An 18,779-nucleotide genomic window follows, 5' to 3' on the forward strand; every position below is an offset into this window, starting at 1 on the left:
ACAACAACAGCACATTTATACAAGACAGACCTTGTCACCTTTAGCCTGGACCCCTGACCAATGTCTTTGTCACTGTCAAAGTGCTATTCCAGTTGTTTCAATTCCTTACGACAGGTGGCCGGACGGGCATGCCGGTGGAGGAAGTGAGAGGGCAAGAGGGCCAAATGTGACACCCGGGTCAAAAACAATGACCGATGACGGGTTGGTCATTCTGGTGGCTCGTTGCCACCCTGATCCAGTGGACAGGCAGACAACGGGTTCCACAGTGTCTGGCCACACGCAAGGCATGAAATCACTGTCATGGAGCCTGGCTGCATACAGATGGAAGGACCACCCACACAGATTGTGTGCTTTAAATGCAACTCACTACTCTCACCATTGCCCGACCATACTCGATTTGTTTGAGTTGAAGAACTAGAGACTTGGCAAGGCCATCAGCGGGTGACAAGACAGGCACAACATCACGACAAGTAGAACCACCCTCCATTAGAATGCTTTTGGATACAATGAACAAATAGTTTGTTGATCTCACCAAAGGCTCATCCATTCATGCATTTTCAACATCTGGCTGCTGGTTGAGTCATTTTGAGGTTGGGGGGGGGGGGGTTGCAGAAGGCACAGCTGTAATGATGATGCATCATTCTTCACAGATCATGCAGGAAAATAAAATTTAACCAGGGTAGACAAAATGACCCAATTTTTTGAAGGATACCGATGGATCTTAAAATTCCACCAATGAATGCGAGTAGATGGGACCAGCTGGCTTCATATCTCAGAAGAACAGCTCACTCGATGCAACACCTTGTGTATGAAGCACCAGGGACAGAGTTTAAAGTCAGGTTGGGAATTCAACCCAGGATAGACAGTTAAAAGGTGGGTTCACCACCTCTGAGCAATTTTGTCAGTCCACTCCGCAGGCAGATGCGGTGACCTAACTCACGTGAGCATTGTCTAATAGCTCACATGCACTACTAAGGTGTTCCAGGTGTCACCTGAGAGTTCACAGGTCGATTCTCGGATCCACTGCTTTAGAAAACTGTACCGTTATAAGATCACAACCTCATAGGTTTAAACAAACTCTCACTGGTAAGAGAAGAAGTTTCTGCACATGAAATGCATCATGATAGCAACTCCCACAACACCCCATCTCCCATATACAGCTCCCTTCAGAGCCCTATAAGTCATAATTATCGGGGGAAAAAAGTTTTACAAGCACAAGCTGAATTTCTCAAGATGTCGTTTGATTATAAAAAAATAAAAAAATTGACCAATTGAATAAATTCCCCTGGATTTGTTTTAGTGGCTTCTTCATCCATCCGACGTAATTACAGTTCACAGATCAGATTTGATTAGTACGTTAGCTTCATTCTACATCTCAAATTGTGGATCTCTGAAAACAATCTTTCTCGTCCCAAATAAAACAGAACGTTTCATTGGACAGAAGTGGATCAAAAAATTGCATTTTGGTATTCCACTATGTCAAATGATAACTGCTGGCAAGCTCGGAATTTGAGGGGACAGAATGATATTTTTCAACCTGTGACAGATTACCCTTTTTACACAATTCTGTCACAAATGAACACTATTGTTAATAATCCTTTTACAATATTGGTGGCCATATGACAGGATCGTTATAGGTTATTATTCTTGAGGAACTCATCTCATTCATTGCACAAACACTCATTATTCAACTAAAAATATTTGCCCACTTTTGGAGACAGGATGACTTTTCCTGCTATAAGCACCGATGCAAAACGTGACATTATGATCGCATGAAGAACCAAGTTATAACTCTCAAAAAGTTATGCACAACACGTGTTGGAAACCTCGGGGATATAAGAAAAAGTACACAAATTGGTGAATATTTTCCCAATCGCCGAAGATGATGTTCAAAATAGACTTGTTTTTAAATTTATTTTTTCATAATTCACGAAAACTACAATAATTAATCTATAGACGTTGGAGCAAGTGTATGTATCGTCTACTCCTCCGAGAGGATTTGACCGAGGAAGCTGAAACTTTCAGGGATTAATGAGGACATCCTGACATTGTGCATGTGCAAGTTTTTTTTTTTTATTCCATAAAGTTTTGGATTTATTTTGATTTCACCTATTTTGGCATTTTCTTCCTTTTGAGGGAGGGTGGGTGCAATTGGAATTATCCTAGGTATATAACCTCGGTACAATATATTATATATGCACATAGGCGGTACACATGTTTTCGGGTCATATACATAACCCGGGTTAATTTTATTTTTGGGAGTGATCGAGGCAGTGGTTTGTTGCCTGTACACCAACAAAATAAAGGAATGCATCAGAAAAATGTGTTGCACGCTTGGAACAAGATCACCTGTAGGGTGGGTACTCTACTATTGTGTTAATAATCATAAAGATAATAACATGACTACTTCCCGTTATTGGTCATATGGTCTGGTGGCTATATTGGATTGAAAATAACAACGTAAAAATAAAACAAAAACTTCTCCAGAACTGCTTGACAGATCAATGTGAAGCTGCTTATAGATGTTCGACTAGCCATGGGGAATATAGTTTGAGAATCTTTTTCATAATCATCCTCATTGGAGCAATTTAGCCTTAGTTTAATGTGCACAAAAGTGATGGATAAATATCCTAATAATCAATCAATCTAAAATAATAAGTGTGTGTGTGTGTGTGTGTGTGTGTGTGTGTGTGTGTGTGTGTGTGTGTGTGTGTGTGTGTGTGTGTGTGTGTGTGTGTGTGTGTGTGTGTGTGTGTGTCCTCCATAACTCCAAAACCATGAAACGTAGCAGCCTGAAACTTTGCATGCACACTAAGGGAACTCAAAGGGAGTGCAATAGTGAAAATTAGATGTTTGGGTAAATTTAAACACCCCCTTTGAAGATAATTGACAGCCTTATTTAATTGTCCTTCAGCAAGGCTCTTCAATCCCACTCTTTCCTCCAGGTCTTCAAAACAGCTGTTCACCACCATCTCTTTTCTTTCCCCATCCAAAACAATGTTCTTTTCTACCCCCGTTAATCCACCCCAAACCCACCTCCTTCAAATTCCCTGGTTTCCTTCCTAAAAGTCCCTGTTGTGTTAGGACATGAGAGTCCCTGTAATGTCCATCTTGTATACCCTGTGTACCCCGCCCTGTCCCTCTCCCTTCCACAGATCTCCTAATGTCTCTGTTCCACGCTGTTTTGTCCTTCCCTCTCCCACCTCTAGTATCTCCTTCTCCCATTGTTGTATGTTCTGTGTGTTTGTTCTCATATGAGCCTCGACATTGTATACAAAAAAAGAAAAAAGGCTCATCCTTCGTCAGCCCTCAGCCAGCTTGCTGGGGTCTTAATTCGCAATTTTGTTTGGCCTAGATGCCTTGATTTGGAAACACGATCTCGTCTCACAAACGAATTAAAGTATATAAATTGAAATATTATGTCTGATTTGAGAATTGGGTCTTGTGGACTAAATAAGTGTCAAAATCTGGAGTGAAATCTTAAAATTTTAACAAACTACCGATTTTCATAACTAAGTGTATTTATTTAAGCAAAAGCATTAAACTTAACTTTTTCTACTGTTCCGACGATTATATTGAGTGAAGAAAACATGGGAGCAGAAGCCCTGGGTGCTCACCTCGTCGTGGCTGGATAACCTAACAGGGGAGAACCACTGGGAGGCATGGATGGCCCACAAAATATATAACGGAGAAGAAAGTAAATACCTATGGATATTTTTTTTTAATGCCGTGAACAACTATGGTACATCACTGGAGATGTAGGTTGTGGTGAAGTTTCATCGAAATCGTATGTGTAGTTTCAGAGAAGAAGTTGCAAGTATTTTTGGATGGACAATGGATGAACGGACGGACGGATGGATGGACGGAGGACGTGCCATCCCATAAGCTACCTGCAACTACACTCCAGGTGAGCTCAAAATTAAGCAATGTGCAGAAAGTGAACTTCACTGAGCACAACACCGTGCTCTTCAACCTGCTGTTGCAAACCATGACGATACAGACCAAAGGGGTCATTGTATTTGGCAATTGCGTGCACAGTTTTCTTTTTCACCATTTTGTGTGATCTGCTTTCATTATAGAATATTTATATAAATATACCAATAGTCGCTGCAATATATTAAGAGTCGTATTGATATGAATGACTAATAGTTGCTGCAATTTAAAGTTGGCAGTTTCTGCAAGTGAAGAGGTGAAGAGGTTTTGACTTTTTTGTTGCTGCAAGTGAAGAGGTATATATTTTTTCTTGACATCACTTTGTGCAATCTGTTTTCATTACAAAGTATTCATTGAAATATACTAATCATTGCTGAAATATATTAATAGTCAGTAGTTGCTGAAAATGAAGAGGTATGCAGACAGCACACATGGATGTGGTACAAATGGGTACAAATGATTCTCAGTGTGCTGTGTGTGTACCTGCATACTTGGTTACGTGTGTGCGGTGTGCCAGTTTTGCAGTCACGCGGTTTGAACTCGCACCAGGGCCCGTGGTGTGTGGCGCTGTGGAGGAGGTTGTGCGGCCGTCTTGCGAACCACGTGCTTCTGCACATGGGAAGCAGACATGCCGCAGCGCCAAAGGCACATGGGGAGCAGATGTGCTGCGGCATCGAAGCCACACGGGATGCGCCACTGTGCAGTGCGGATGTGGGGAAATCTTCTTCTCTTCTTGCGTATGGCAGCTTAGCTGCCAGGGTAGCTATCATTTATCGGAAGTGCAACTGTGTCGCTGATGCAGTGCCTCTCTAGCAGTACACACTGGTACTCATTTTGCTGACCTCAGAAGGATGACAGGCTGAGTCACCCCCCTGATGTATTAATTCAGCAGCCAACGGGGCTTGAACTCAGAACCCTAGGATTCCAAGCTGCTACCCTAACCACTAAGCCAACACCAGGCTCGATGTGGGGAAATCCATGCACATGTGTGAGTGAAAGGATGAGTATATCGCCGGTGCGCATACACAGTTAGCATGGACTGCGAGGAAGTTTAAGGAACGCATATGGGGGAGGGGGTGTGCATGCAAACAGGCCTTTGCCAGGTAGATAGCATGGGTATTAAATTTTAAATGCTCCTGCCTGGCTTTATGAAGAACACGGCGGTTAAAAAGAAAACATTGCTGTTTGGGCATGTTTTATCGCCCAGGCAACGCAATGGTGTGCTTCCTTCTCTCCCCCTCCCCACACACTGCCTTCCTTCTGCCTCCATTTCCCTGACACTGCCTTCCTTATCCTCATGTTGCCTCCACCCCCCCCTTTGCACCACCACCCCCTCCCCCCTCCCCCCCATCGTCAGGACCGGATTTAGACATGTGGTGGCCCCTGGGCAGTCTTCAGTGGTGGAGGCCCATCCGACCTTAGAATACTAAAAAGGTGACAAGACATATTTACAGTCATCCATAAAGTATATTTTTCAAGAACAAAGAATCTGAAGAAAAAAGAATTTGAATCTGAAAGAATGAGATAAGATGAATATCTTATATCTGTGATAGATGAATATCTTATATCTGTGAGAGATGAATATCTTATGTCTGTTATAGATGAATATCTTATGTCTGTTATAGATGAATATCTTATGACTGTTATAGATGAATATCTTATATCTGTTATAGATGAATATCTTATATCTGTGATAGATAAATATCTTATATCTGTTATAGATGAATATCTTATGTCTGTTATAGATGAATATCTTATGTCTGTTATAGATGAATATCTTATGTCTGTTATAGATGAATATCTTATGTCTGTTATAGATGAATATCTTATACCTGTTATAGATGAATATCTTATGTCTGTTATAGATGAATATCTTATGTCTGTTATAGATGAATATCTTATGTCTGGTATAGATGAATATCTTATGTCTGTTATAGATGAATATCTTATGTCTGTTATAGATGAATATCTTATGTCTGTTATAGATGAATATCTTATGTCTGTTATAGATGAATATCTTATATCTGATATAGATGAATATCTTATACTGTTATAGATGAATATCTTACATCTGATATAGATCAATATCTTATATCTGTTATAGATGAATATCTTATATCTGTTATAGATGAATATCTTACACTGTTATAGATGAATATCTTATATCTGATATAGATGAATATCTTATGTCTGTTATCGATGAATATCTTATACCTGTTATAGATGAATATCTTATATCTGTTATAGATGAATATCTTATACCTGTTATAGATGAATATCTTATACTTGTTATAGATGAATATCTTATATCTGTTATAGATGAATATCTTATGTCTGTTATAGATGAATATCTTATACCTGTTATAGATGAATATCTTATATCTGTTATAGATGAATATCTTATATCTGTTATAGATGAATATCTTACACTGTTATAGATGAATATCTTATATCTGATATAGATGAATATCTTATGTCTGTTATAGATGAATATCTTATATCTGTTATAGATGAATATATTATACCTGTTATAGATGAATATCTTATATCTGATATAGATGAATATATTATACCTGTTATAGATGAATATCTTATACCTGTTATAGATGAATATCTTATATCTGTTATAGATGAATATCTTATACCTGTTATAGATGAATATCTTATACTGTTATAGATGAATATCTTATATCTGATATAGATGAATATATTATACCTGTTATAGATGAATATCTTATACCTGTTATAGATGAATATCTTATATCTGTTATAGATGAATATCTTATACCTGTTATAGATGAATATCTTATACTGTTATAGATGAATATCTTATATCTGATATAGATCAATATCTTATGTCTGTTATAGATGAATATCTTATACCTGTTATAGATGAATATCTTATACCTGTTATAGATGAATATCTTATATCTGTTATAGATGAATATCTTATACCTGTTATAGATAAATATCTTATATCTGTTATAGATGAATATCTTATACCTGTTATAGATGAATATCTTATATCTGATATAGATGAATATCTTATACTGTTATAGATGAATATCTTATGTCTGTTATAGATGAATATCTTATACCTGTTATAGATGAATATCTTATATCTGTTATAGATGAATATCTTATATCTGTTATAGATGAATATCTTACACTGTTATAGATGAATATCTTATATCTGATATAGATGAATATCTTATGTCTGTTATAGATGAATATCTTATATCTGTTATAGATGAATATATTATACCTGTTATAGATGAATATCTTATATCTGATATAGATGAATATATTATACCTGTTATAGATGAATATCTTATACCTGTTATAGATGAATATCTTATATCTGTTATAGATGAATATATTATACCTGTTATAGATGAATATCTTATATCTGATATAGATGAATAGGCAGATAATCTTATACCTGTTATAGATGAATATCTTGTATCTGTTTCACCAACTACCAACTACCATTCAGGCACTCACAAATACATTTTTCCTTACAATTTTTTTTCCATGAAATATGTGGAGGCCCCTGATCGTGGAGGCCCCTGGGCAACTGCCCAGCTTGCCCATGCCTAAATCCGGCCCTGCTCATCGTGCTGCCTTCTCATTCCCCTCGTGCTGCCTCCCCCCCCCCCGTCGCACCGCGTTCCCCCCCCCATCGTACTGCCTTCCCCTCCCCTCGTGCTGCTTTCCCCTCCCTTCATGCTGCCATCCTCCCAAAACATGAAAATGTAGTCTCCAATACCATATAACTCTCTGAAGGTCGAGGAGAGGAGAGAAAAGGGTGTCAAAGAATGTGTGAACTGGACAAAACTTTTCTGTTTTAGCAACTGCTGCTCGGATCAATTCCACAATCCATCTCAGGTTAAGAGAGTCCAGCCCAGTGTTTCTTAACCTTTTTTGTCCGACGCCCCACTTTGATTTTCAAAAAAAAATCGTACGCCCCACCATGATTGGAGACACCACAGTATATACACGACATATGTATTCAAAACGTTTTATTAAAACCTTATTGCAAATTTTATTCAATTGCTACTCACTTCAATGGGAGCCCTGCCCTTGACGCTGGCTGCAGATTTGTTTGATTCGAGGAACCAATTTTGTCAGTTTCAGCCTTAAATCAGCACGTTTCGTGATTTCCAGTCGATTTCTCATATATATATATATATATATATATATATATATATATATATATATATATATATATATATATATATATATATATATATATATATATATATATATATATATATATATCGAAAGCGATCATGTATTAATTCATTAATTCTGAATCCTCATGCCCCACCGGTGGGGCGTGTACCCCACCTTGAGAAACACTGTTCTAGAGCTTATCGTATGTGTGGTAATTAAATAAAGGCATGAACACGAGTGAGGCTTTCTCGATGATTGAATGAAAATGTCCTTGCTTCCCATACTTCCTCCCAAAGCCCCTCTACCTCCTCCCCCTCCCCACCCCCTGCTTTCCCTCAAGTCCCTCTGCCAAACGCATGTCCAGAACATCCTCTCTCCCTCCCCAGTACCCCCTCTCTCTCCTCCCCTGTACCCCCTCTCTCCTCCCCTGTACCCCTTCTCTCCCCTCCCCAGTACTCCCCTCCCCCAGTACTCCCCTCTCCCCCCAGTACTCCCCTCTCTCACATCCCCAGTACTCCCCTCTCCCCCCCAGTACTCCCCTCTCTCCCCTCCCCAGTACTCCCCTCTCCCCCCCCCAGTACTCTCCTCCCCCCAGTACTCCCCTCTCCCCCCAGAACTCCCCTCTCTCCCATCCCCAGTACTCCCCTTTCCCCCCAGTACTCCCCTCTCCCCCCGTACTCCCCTCTCCCCCCAGTACTCCCCTCTCCCCCCCAGTACTCCCCTCTCCCCCCAGTACTCCCCTCTCTCCCATCCCCAGTACTCCCCTTCCCCCCCCCAGTACTCCACCATCTTCCTTGCCCCTCCCCATTCCCAGAGTGTATAGCGACGTGTGGTGAGTTCTCGCTCTCCCCCACTTCCTAGCTCTCATTTCCTCACCCCGCCTCGCTCACACTCCCCCATAATAGTAATGTGTTCAGTTAACAATCGGGGAGGGAGGGGGCATGCATGAAATGTGCAGGAATGAGTTCAGAATGAGTTAGGAATGAAGAATGAGTTCTAATTTTTTGTTCAGAATGATCACACGAGGTGAGAATCTGTGTTCCACCGAGTGCTGTTCTAGTTTTGAGTTTTGTTCACATTTCCAGTTGCTGACACATCTTCAAAATGTCCCTCGATGTATTTACGAGTTAACCAAGCTGTCTGCAGCCTGGGTCCGAATCCCGACACAGCTATAAACTGTCATCCCGGGTGTTTCACGGGCAGGGTGATTCACCAATGCGTGTGCCATCCCTCGGATGGACGTTAAGCTGGCCGCCCTATCTGCCAGCATGAGTTGGTGTACGTTAAAGATCCCACGGTGTCCTTCGCGAAGAATAGGCGAGCTATCGCCGGCACCCTGAACAAATTACATCAACATCCTGCCCTGATTCCCACTGGCAAGGCAACGACAAGACACCCAGTGTAATCCTTCCCATGAGGTTGCTTCGGCAGCACCGATTGTGCCATCAGGCAGAGAACCAGAATTAGATTACATATGTTCAGCAATTATGGAGAAATTCAAACCCATAACTGGCACCAACCCAGAGCAAGGTTTAAAAAAAAACAACTAGATATATAGATAATACAGGTCATATTTTGAACCAACGAGATATATAGATAATACAGGTAACATTTTGAACCAACGAGATATATAGATCATACAGGTAACATTTTGAACTAACTGGATATCTAGATAATACAGGTAACATTTTCTTGAGACTCCATTTTCATGTTCTCCAACAGTTCACACAATGGATTGATGAACACAGCTGAGACAGCACAACTCGATTGCATTCGATGTAGGCCATGGAATGTCAGAAATCTCTGCCATTGGGCCGTAAAAGAGTTTTGTTCTCGGAACAGCTTTTTGGAATTGTGAGAATATCTCCAAGCTATGCAAGCACACATCCCTGCAGCCAGGTTTAGGGGTTTCAGCATCTGCTGCTCAAAGTGCAACGGTTATTGACTAATGTCAGCAATAGAAACCAGGTGCCCATTGTCGACTCGTGATATTGTCGAAAACCTAATATATAACCGAAAGCGATTTATGAACCAAACCCGAGCGCTTGTTCCCACAGCCGACCGGTACAAGCTCGAAGAGCAACCTGAGCGAATGCGTCGGTCTGGTGTCCATAATAAAGCTGTGCTTTACACGCTAGGCCCAGATGTCGTTGTGGGAGCCAAGAATCACTTGCGTGATCCGATGAAGGAAATGGTGTGCTGGAGAAAACGGATTGCTTTGAAAGATTTCTTTCACAGTAACAGCCATACATCCATAATGAAACTTGTCGAATAAATCAAATACAAGGATTATATGTAGTGGGATACAAATTGTACGCAGGTTCAGAGAGGAATGTTCAACGCTTCGAAGGATAAAAGATGTGATCGAGCATCGAAACGCCGCTCTTGTGACCCTCGCATGCGTCTCTGAGAACATTCTCACTTGCAGCGCCGGAAAACCAAGAAATGTAGTGAAATTATAGCTTCGGCTAAGAGGACCTGAGTGGAGACAAAGTGCCAAGAACTCACAGTCCTCAACGGGGGGAAATTGCTCCGATTCCGTGTTTTCCTTCCCAAAGTGATTCCTGCTGTTTTCTTTCCCACAAGGGGGGTTATGATCGTTTCCCCAGGCGGAGCTGCGTCACATCGCAAGAGGTCAGCCGTATTCTTCTCGGCTTACACGGGGCCTGTGTCAGCCTTGCCTACTGTATGAAGAAAAAAATGTACTATTTGCTCTCGTGAGAGTCAATAGTACATGGCCGATGGTACCCAGCTGATATTTTCACATCTCTCTGCAACTCAGGCTACACAAGGTGCACTCTTAGAGTAGATCCCAAAAGGTTTCCTTCTTCTTTCACTCATTCCATCTCGATCCCCATATAGTTTTTTTTTTGGGGAGGGGGGTGGGGGAAATCTCTCCCACCACGTATCATCACCCTGGGAGATGGATGTACCTGTTTCTCTTACCAATGCAGTCGAATACCTTGTGGATTTTCAAATCATGGCACGGATTTCTTCAGAGCAGCACCAGATGTTTTGAACTTACCAGTGCTATTCTGAGCAATACCAACTTGGCAATTTTACATCCAACCCACCTCTACCGACTCCCCCCTCAAACCAACTACTCACAGACTGCTTATCACTTGAACCTTTCTCAGCCCCAGGAAAGCCTCAACTTGGCAATCCTTCCCATTCCCAGCAATCCTCCCTCTCTGCCTGCAGATTGTCATAGCAAATGCTTTGGCAAATGACATCCCTTATGGGAAAGAATTTTATATGGATCTTGCTATTTCCTCCTATGTATAAAAATAGGTTCATGTGTATCGTGAAACTTACATGACATAACGTTTCGATCATGCAGCTAAATTGCCATGTGTATCGTCAATCGTGCAAGGGAAACATCACCTTGATCACATATACACCTGCTTAACACACATGGGTGACAATGTTCTAAGCAGACACCATTTTCATGGGGCAGACGTCGCATAATTCTCCATCATCGTTAAGTGTGTGTGTGTGTGTGTGTGTGTGTGTGTGTGTGCGTGTTGTGGAGGAGGGAAGATTGAAAGAGTTAAAATTGATAAAAAGAAAGGAAAGCACTACGACAGGAACGAAGAGAATGGGAAAAGTAATTTGTGAGAGGACATTGAAGGTAGGTCGAGGATGTGGAGGAATAAGTTTGTTTGGAGCACATTTGAGGTTGGGGATGACAGCAGGAGGTGATGGCCAAAATATCATCTTATTTGTATGTGGGAATATGGATGACTGCTTCACGTTCTACTTGGATTTGTTGGACATTTTTGGGGGATAATCAGAGATGTCAAGTGGTCCCATGACCATGATATGCTCGCTTTCCTCCCTCCTTATTTTTAAAACCATGAATCCTTCAGTCTCCTTATCAGGGGTCCCGTGCCACCCGTGCATCGTTATGGGATGGTGTGAAGGTAATCTACTTTTGATGCGTGCCGGTACACAAGGTGCCAGACGTGGCTGCCAAATTACATGACAATGTTCCAAGTATGGACCTTTTTGTACGATGGAACCATAACTTTTCTGACACGAGGAAAATATCTTCCCGATTAATCCTACAATTATGTTGGCCTTCTTACAAACCAACATCTGTGCGAATTGAAGCCTTTAATGATCGGTCGAAGGTCGACACTAAATCTTTTCCTTTCGTCACTTCGATCATTCAACGATGCAAAGGATCTGCACTTCACGTATACCATATCCATATGGTACTCGTACCAAGGACTGCTCTGCCCATAATGAAGGATTTTGTATTTGTGAACATGAATCTTGATTTACCAAATGAGCTTGGTGTGGCTCAGTGGTTAAGGCGGTGGCTTGGGATCCTTGTTGGGATCCTTGGGGTCCTGAGTTCGAGCCCCGCTGGCTGCTGAGTTAGCATCAGGGGGGTTGACTCAGCCTGTCATCCTTCCGAAGGTCGGCAAAATGAGCACCTGTATACTGGTAATTATCCCTGCAGGGTCGAAGGCAACTAAAGGGTTGGCGTCAGGAAGGGCATCCGGCCGTAAAAACATTGCCACAAGAAAGGGTACCATGATTGGAGCCCGCAAAAATCTGACCCCTGCTCAGGGATAAAGGCTTTCAAATGGTGTGATGATGATGAATCTTGATTTACCAAGTCTCCGAATTAGATGTATGTACTATTTCTTGAAGTACCAGCGAATACAACACGTCGCTTCGCTGGTGAGGATGTTAACATATCTCGATCTCCAGTGTAATCAGGGGTGTGCTCTGTTAGCAAGCGGCATGTTATCGCTTTCCAAGCCAGCCCAATCCGTATAAACTGCTTTGCAAGCCGCTTGGCAACTGGAGCAAGCGATTGAAAGAGGCGCTTTAATTGTTATGTCAGCAAAAATGACCACCATAGTGAGATTCAAAACGATACCGCTACCAATGAAATGTTAAGAGGCATACCCTTGTTATGTTGACTCATAATATTATTGAAATGTGCATTTCATAATTTTATTGTTACTTATATAGTACTTTTCATCCTAATTGTTCAACATTTACAAACATGCATAACCCCTCCCCAAAAAGTACAGGTAGGCCCATAGATAAGATGGGCGGGGGGGGGGGGGTCCTCCTTCTGACTCATTTCTTTATCTTCCTTTCCCACTTCCTCGTATTCTGTAGCTGCTGCTAATAATTCAATAAAATTGTTTGGGGAAGTTGCCGCAAGAGGATCGAGTCAAACTGAAAATGAGAGCATTCGTTCGAACACCATGATAGCAAGGGTAAATTATACATCTACATCCAAGTCCAGAAACAACAAGAACAGAAACCCACGAAAGTAGAAACTGAACTTGTCATGCAAAGTAGTCACGGCTGAACTCATGAAGAAAATCATTTCAAATTGGAAAAAAAACCCCCCCACAAAACCAGACATTTACTTATTTTAAATGTACCGATTCGTGAAAGAAACTTTTGCATCAATGAAAATATTAACCACAAGTTAATTAACAAGTCAAACGTATATTATTTGTACGATCGCTCGGCCAACGGGGAGATTGAGAGGGGCAAAGAGGGATCGAGTGAAGGTAAGTTCACACGAGTCATCCAAGAATGGTGTATCGAAATTCAATGTCTGAGGGTATTAGCACCATCTCTTGTCAGGATAACTTTAGCCAAGTGGAAGAGCTTCCGGTGTCTGGTGAGGCTCAATCTAGACAGGATTTCCTCCCAATGCCAATCGCTCATGCCTTGTGAAATCTGCCTCCTCATGTGAAATCTGCCTGTCCGCACTTTTGCATGGATTCCTGCAGCAGATTCACTCTTTCAAGTCAGTGCTGTCTCCATCTCATGCCCTGAAGAAAGCTTTACCCAGCTTTGCATACACCAGCGAGAGCATGTTGTCAAGCTTAATCTATTTCATCTATTCTTTTAGCTCAAACCATTTGTCGCTGTTGTTCTTAACAATGGACTTTTAGAAATGAAGTGTGCTGCATGGGGGTGAACACTGAAATCATGCTCTTCCCTCCCTGGGTCTGTTTCTTTCACATGACAGGCAGGTCGGTGGTCTCTGTTTTCTGCAGTCTATTCTCCAATATTTCTCCCTCTGCTATCTCAGTTCACTGACCCTCCAACTCCACTTCAAGATTCATGTGTTCTTGCAATAATAATAATAAATAAAGGGGCTAAAATGGGTCTTTACACATGAATGATGTATTCCATTGCCTCCCCAATTTTTCTAGCACTCATATTATATGTGGACTGTATATGGATTGTTTCGAACTTGTATCTTGGGGCCTCGTATACGATTTCTCCCAGGCATGGCTTCAAGTGTGACATGCGATATTGCCGCCAACACCCTTATGGTCCAATTGTGACCTTTATTCGACTCATAACCCCATTCCTAATGGTCGCTAGCATTGTTTAATACTTACATGAGGAAAAATTGGAGAAAAGGAGGACGTATACATGTATACCTACACACAGACGGGTTAGAAGCTAAGAGTTGCTGATCCACAAACCGACCAGAAGTAAAACATTATTATAAGTTATAACCACAAATTAATCAGTCAGTTCTGTCCGATGATAATGGCATAACGACAGTGTTGTTGTTCGTCTTTCGGCTGCTCCCGTTAGGGGTCGCCATAGCGGATCATCCGTTATGATCTGCATACCGATTTGGCACAGGTTTTACGCCGGATGCCCTTCCTGACGCAACCCTGGTCGCCTCTTACGACACAGCGATAAGGATTGGGTTTCACCGTGATTCCGGGCTGCCCTACACCCTCTCATAGCACGGCCCAGCGCAGGGCTCCCGTCTTCAAGCAATCCTCCAACCCAAGCCTCCGAGTAGCCGGATTACAGGCGCACGCCACTACGCCTGGTTATGGCATAACGACAGTGATAATGGCATAATGATTTTACAAAACAATTATATTAATAACTGGAATGGCACTCGGTCGAGCACACACCACCACCATGCAATGCCTGATCCAGGAGAAGATAATGGGCCCAATACATTTTTGAAATATCATGCTATATATCGTAAATTAAATAATTGTCATATCCACATCCGGATTCGGATCTTCACCGAAATCGAATCAACTCATCATGGTCAAACACCTAACTTGAACACCAAGTTTCATCCGAATCCATCTACACTTTTTGAGATATCGTGCAATAGATCATTTTTGGCCCGATCTCTCAATGGTGAAAAATCACTTGAAAAATTCTAGTAATCGGATCTAGATCCGGACCTTCACCAAAATCTAATCAGTTCATCCTTGTGAAACGCCCAACCTGCCCACCAAATTTCATTTGAATCCATCTACAACTTTTGGAGATATCCTGCACACAAACAGACAAACAGACGGACGGACAAAGAAACAAGAGGACGTCGTGCAGAGCACAAGACTTACAAATTCCATAAAACAAATTTGACCTCAAAAATAATTGGTGGTTGAATTCAATGACCAAATATGCAAATCCTCTTCAAATTTCAAGTCAACAGGATAAAAATTGAGGATTTTAGAAATCTCACCTAAGTTGTTGACCTTTTGGCCTATGTTGACCTTTTGACCTCAAAAACAATAGGCTTCTTCCTTATGACAAACTCTACCATGTGGTGAAGTTTCGTGAAGAGTGGTTTAAAATTGTGACCTATAGGCAACAAACAGAGAGACAGACAGAATAAGAAAATCGACTGAACAACATACTTGAAAAATCTTTGATTTTGCAAGTAACGAACAGGGTTGAAAACATAACCTCCTTCCACCTTCGGTGGTGGAGGTAATAATAATAATAAGGACAACAATCCTCTTGAAGAAGTCGTTTCATTCAAGCTGTTGGGTCTCACTATCTGTCACGATCTTTCCTGGGAAAGCTACATCTCCAAGCTGGCCTCCAAAGCCAGTTGTTGACTGGGTATCTGATGTTGTGCAAAGTCCTTCCTTGGCACACCTGAGTTTCTAACCATTTACAAAGCTCTCATCTACAGTCTGATGGAGTACTGCTCTCCCCTCTGGGGTGGTGCTCCTGCCTCACACCTAGCTCGACTTCACGCTGTGGAAACCAAGGCTTTTATGATCTTTGGCATTTCCCGCGATGAAGCTGAGCCTTTGGGTGTCACTCTCTCACCAGAGGCAGGTTGGGGGTCTTTCTGTCTTCTACTGTCTCCTCTAATGCCTTGCCCTCCCCCCTCCCCTGCTCTGTCTGTGCTCTGTCCCCCCCCCCCTATATTTCTGCAGGGTGCTCAAGGTCCACCAAAATCCCCCTTCGAGTGAAACTGCCAAAATCAAGAATCACTGCTCACCTTCACTCTTTCATTCAAAAGGGAGCGCAAGAGTGAAAATTAGATGTTTGGGTAAATTTAAACACCCCCCTTTGAAGATAATTGACAGCCTTATTTAATTGTCCTTCAGCAAGGCTCTTCAATTTCACTCTTCCCTCCAGGTCTTCAAAACAGCTGTTCACCAACATCTCTTTTCTTCCCCCATCCAAAACCATGATCTTTTCTGCCCCCGTTAATCCACCGGAAAACCCACCTCCTTCAAACTCCTTGTTTTCCTTCCTGAAAGACCCTGAGGTGTCCATCTTGTTTAACCCGTGTACCCCACCCTATCCCTCTCCCATCCACAGATCTCCTATTTAACCCTGTTCCCCACTGTTTGGTGCTTCCCTCTCACGCCCTTCTTGTCTCCTGCCTTGTTTTACGTCCTGTGTGTTAGGTCTTACACAAGGCTCGACATGGTATTAAAAAAAAATAAAGAAAAAATAAACATGGCCGATTCTAAAGTATCATAGGCTAAGCGAGTGTGAAAATCTATGATTAAGGTGAAAGGACAGAATACAAATGTAACTTCGGTAAGTAGAATGGGATGCACATGTACACATACACATGACTGCCTGCCCTCTCTGCCCCTCCCCCCCCCCCCGGCCACTCCCTTCGAGAGCGGGGCCGTGTTCCATTGCCGATCAGCTTGTAGAGTGCTCACCAAGTGGCTTAAGCACAGAAGCAAGCACTCCAACAAAACGATCCATTAGGAACGACTGGCTTGGCAAGCGATAGCAAGGTGATTGGTAATGGAACACAACCCTGGTGTTTCTAGTGTTCTAAATTCCACCAACCTATTGACAATAAAGGTCACCACTGTTCTCGTTGGATAAAAGCTGGACACACAAGAGAACCATTAGACTCCCGGTTTTCACCTCCATCAGCCAAAAAGACATATTAATGCTTAAATTAACGAGCATTTTCATTTGTATATGCATGACATCATAAATTATTACAGGATGGAGATATGACCACTAAACTTCCACAAGCAATGGGGATTGTCACACACAAGGGTTGCTGATAAATCCTGAGTTGACATCGCATGGTTTAGAAAAGGAGACATCGAGGAGTTGTCATGAATCTTGGTGATGTCATTAATTTAAAGCCAGGTATTTTGTTTGGCGAACCACTTTTCACTTGCTCGGAGAAGTCTCCAACATATATATCTGACGTTATCTTGCCTCGACTGTTTAGTTTGTTCAAGGACATCGTCGAAGTTTGTGTAGCCAAATGGTCTGGTTTTCGGCAACAGATGTTATAGCTGGGTGACGACATGCTGTGTTTGTGACGTTTCTGTTCTTCTTCTTCTACTTCTCTTACATCGGTTCTCTAATTATACAGGGTGTCCCACAAGTCCCTTTACCCCCATGTTAACAGGTTTGATTTTTGTTCCAGGTGAATGGTGGCTGCTCACGCTTATCATCCTGATCGTTAAATGTCACAATACGTAAAATATATGTGAAATTAAGTGTAAAAATAGATAAATGACTCATTGTATTTGTTTTATTCTGCTCCCCATATTCTACTAGGAAAGCTGGGTTCTGGGGTAAAGGGACTTTTGGGACACGCTGTAAAGCACACAAGACTCGGGGATGAGCCTCGACATATCTAACAGGCAGGACAATGAACAAATCAACAGAGTGTATACTGCTTATGACCACGTGATCAAAGCATCATGATGCAAGTGCTCAGATGGGTACTGTATGCCATAAATGGGACGGTTCCAAAAATTGATCCTTCCAAGTCCCGACACTGCGTTCACATGTTTGGCGTATTATTTGTCACCCATTACCTTCGTAGGTCCTTTGAGGATGTTTTCTGTGCTTGCACTCGCCCTCATTCTCTTCAGGGTCTGCATTGACCACTGATCTCAATAGTGGAAACAGCAGCAGGAGGAAGTGCTCGATCACCATGGCGATGGGGTGTGCCACATTAACAGGACTAAAGGGTGGAGGGGCTTCACACCCCGGCATGTGCCATGGTGTCTCCTTGGCACCCTTTTAATCCTGCAGACACAAGGGAAAGATAAAGATAAAGATAAAGATAAAGATAAAGATAAAGATAAAGATAAAGATAAAGATAAAGATAAAGATAAAGATAAAGATAAAGATAAAGATAAAGATAAAGATAAAGATAAAGATAAAGATAAAGATAAAGATAAAGATAAAGAGAGAGAGAGAGAGAGAGAGAGAGAGAGAGAGAGAGAGAGAGAGAGAGAGAGAGAGAGAGAGAGAGAGAGAGAGAGAGAGAGAGAGAGAGAGAGAGAGAGAGAGAGAGAGAGAGAGAGAGAGAGAGAAAAGAGAGAGAGAGAGAGAGAGAGAGAGAGAGAGGCTAAGTATAATCAAGCAGCTCATTTCTCATAGTAGCTACACTTGTCTGA

The 18,779-nt window shown here is 41.9% G+C and overlaps 1 protein-coding gene across 3 annotated transcripts in view; it reads right to left on the reverse strand.

Annotated features, from left to right (window-relative positions):
• The window catches only part of LOC147022129 (semaphorin-5A-like), a 140,599-nt gene that overhangs the window by 78,858 nt on the left and 42,962 nt on the right, over positions 1 to 18,779 (reverse strand). For all 3 annotated transcript variants that reach the window (XM_085892733.1, XM_085892734.1, XM_085892735.1), the window contains one exon: positions 18,192 to 18,405. In XM_085892733.1, the coding sequence (XP_085748859.1) occupies positions 18,192 to 18,372 (181 nt within the window). In that variant the 5' untranslated portion in view covers positions 18,373 to 18,405. The remainder of the gene's footprint in view (positions 1 to 18,191; positions 18,406 to 18,779) is intronic.

Source organism: Eptatretus burgeri, chromosome 8 (genome assembly GCF_056783735.1).
Source record: "Eptatretus burgeri isolate ZD-2024b chromosome 8, Ebu_testis_v1, whole genome shotgun sequence".
NCBI classification, from domain to species: Eukaryota; Metazoa; Chordata; class Myxini; order Myxiniformes; family Myxinidae; genus Eptatretus; species Eptatretus burgeri.